Raw genomic sequence first — 1,641 nt, 5'->3', positions numbered from 1 at the left:
TCATTTTGGTTAATGTTGTGTTAATCTACACATAAGTTTGATGGTTTTTAAAATTGTTGGACGTTTTTGCCCCTGTCCCAAAGATGGCAATCCTCAAGAACTTAAGGATAGGGAAGTTCAAGTCACTTAAACAATACGACCAAAAGCGAAGAATCTCAATTGCTAATTTTCATTAAAAATGATAAGTATAAGTACATTTTTCATTTTGGAAAAAAAAGGGTAAGTACACCGTTATACAACAACCACATCTAAGAGTTTGTTTTTGTTAAGATCCTTTGATCCCAAATCTTTGGCTCTTAATATGTCATTATGTCCATCTTTTTGAAATGACCATAAATATTTTGAACAAACTTGTTCCATCTTTTTGAAATGACCAAAACGCCCGTAGACATTTAGCATTGTGTTGAGCACAAATGTGTAGGGGTTGAGACCAGATTTGTGCATTCTTGTCACTATTTCTTCGCATTTTATAATGTTGCCAACTTTTGAGTAGGCAGATAGAAGCACCATATGTGATTTCATTGTTGGCTCGATTCCTGACAACATATGTATTTTGAAAATTTACCTCATTATAGCAATGTGGATGTCATAACAATTGCATATTCACTGTCCCCATATATATGAATGGTGAATATGTGGTTGTTATGCATCTAATTTTTGGCGTACAAGCACCCATTACGACGTAGTTTTGACTACAATTTTCAGTTTTGTCCAAAAAATTCTAATTTTGGCAACCACATGAAAAACAAATTAATCTTTTTTTTCTTACCCTCATGAAGACCAGATCTTCCATACACATCAACCATGATGTTAAATGATGCTCTATCTAGTTCACATCCTATATGTTGCATTAATGAAAAGATTTCTGCAGCACCATAAGGAAAACCTGCCCGACTGTTGAAATATTATATAAAATTGTTACATTATGTCAAAAAAGGATCATAATAACCCTGACCCACAAGATGAAAATTTTAAATCGCAAAAGTGAACAAGTAAGAAGAAATATTTCATAGGGGAATTAATAAATGACGTGTAAGCTTCCATGGGTGCATTATAAGCATCAACATCAGACTCAATTCCAGCTTCTTGTAGCTGCTCAAATACATCTTCTGCTTTCTCACAAAGTCCTTCTCTAGCAAATGCATTTTTCAAAGCAGTGTAAGTACAAATATTCGGTTTGCACTTTTGACTTTTCATTTCATTGAACACCTTCAAAGCCATGTATGAACGATTTGCCTGGAAAGTATACAACACAAACTTAAAACCTGGAAAAAAAGGTGAACAACAAAAGAACTTCAATAGATAAAATATATTGTTTTTAATAAATGAGCTGCAATTTTTATCACCTTTCCATATAAGTTTACCAACATTGTGTAGGTATCAGTAGAGGGTTGGCAGCAATTTCTCTTCATCCTTTGGAAAATCTCTACAGCAAGTTTGAAGTCTTCAAATCACTACGGATCACCCAATTCTCATGAAGAAAAGATAACCCTTGAAGAAGTTGGATCATTAGACATTCAACTTTACTTTGACTAAATGGTTGCTTTGTTTTTTCTATGTAGCTTTTGAGTTCTTGATCCATGTATTCCAATATTGTTTGCCTTTTTTTTGAACGATAGCAGCAGCAAAAGAAGAAAAGGA

At 33.5% G+C, this 1,641-nt stretch overlaps 1 protein-coding gene across 1 annotated transcript; it reads right to left on the bottom strand.

Annotated features, from left to right (window-relative positions):
• Positions 1–231: 231 nt before the first annotated feature.
• LOC145163974 (putative pentatricopeptide repeat-containing protein At5g36300) lies at positions 232–1,370 on the bottom strand. The gene is made up of 4 exons (XM_079082707.1): positions 1,347–1,370; positions 950–1,236; positions 770–894; positions 232–536 (listed from the first exon to the last, which is right to left on the bottom strand). Exons 1-4 carry the CDS (start codon positions 1,368–1,370, stop codon positions 232–234), a joined length of 741 nt encoding a protein of 246 aa, XP_078938833.1.
• Between the last annotated feature and the right edge of the window lie 271 nt (positions 1,371–1,641).

The sequence above is a fragment of the Lactuca virosa genome, chromosome 3 (assembly GCF_052849685.1).
Source record: "Lactuca virosa cultivar CGN04683 chromosome 3, Lactuca_virosa_CGN04683_v6, whole genome shotgun sequence".
NCBI lineage: Eukaryota > Viridiplantae > Streptophyta > Magnoliopsida > Asterales > Asteraceae > Lactuca > Lactuca virosa.
This window is presented reverse-complemented; position numbering and strand designations above follow the sequence as displayed.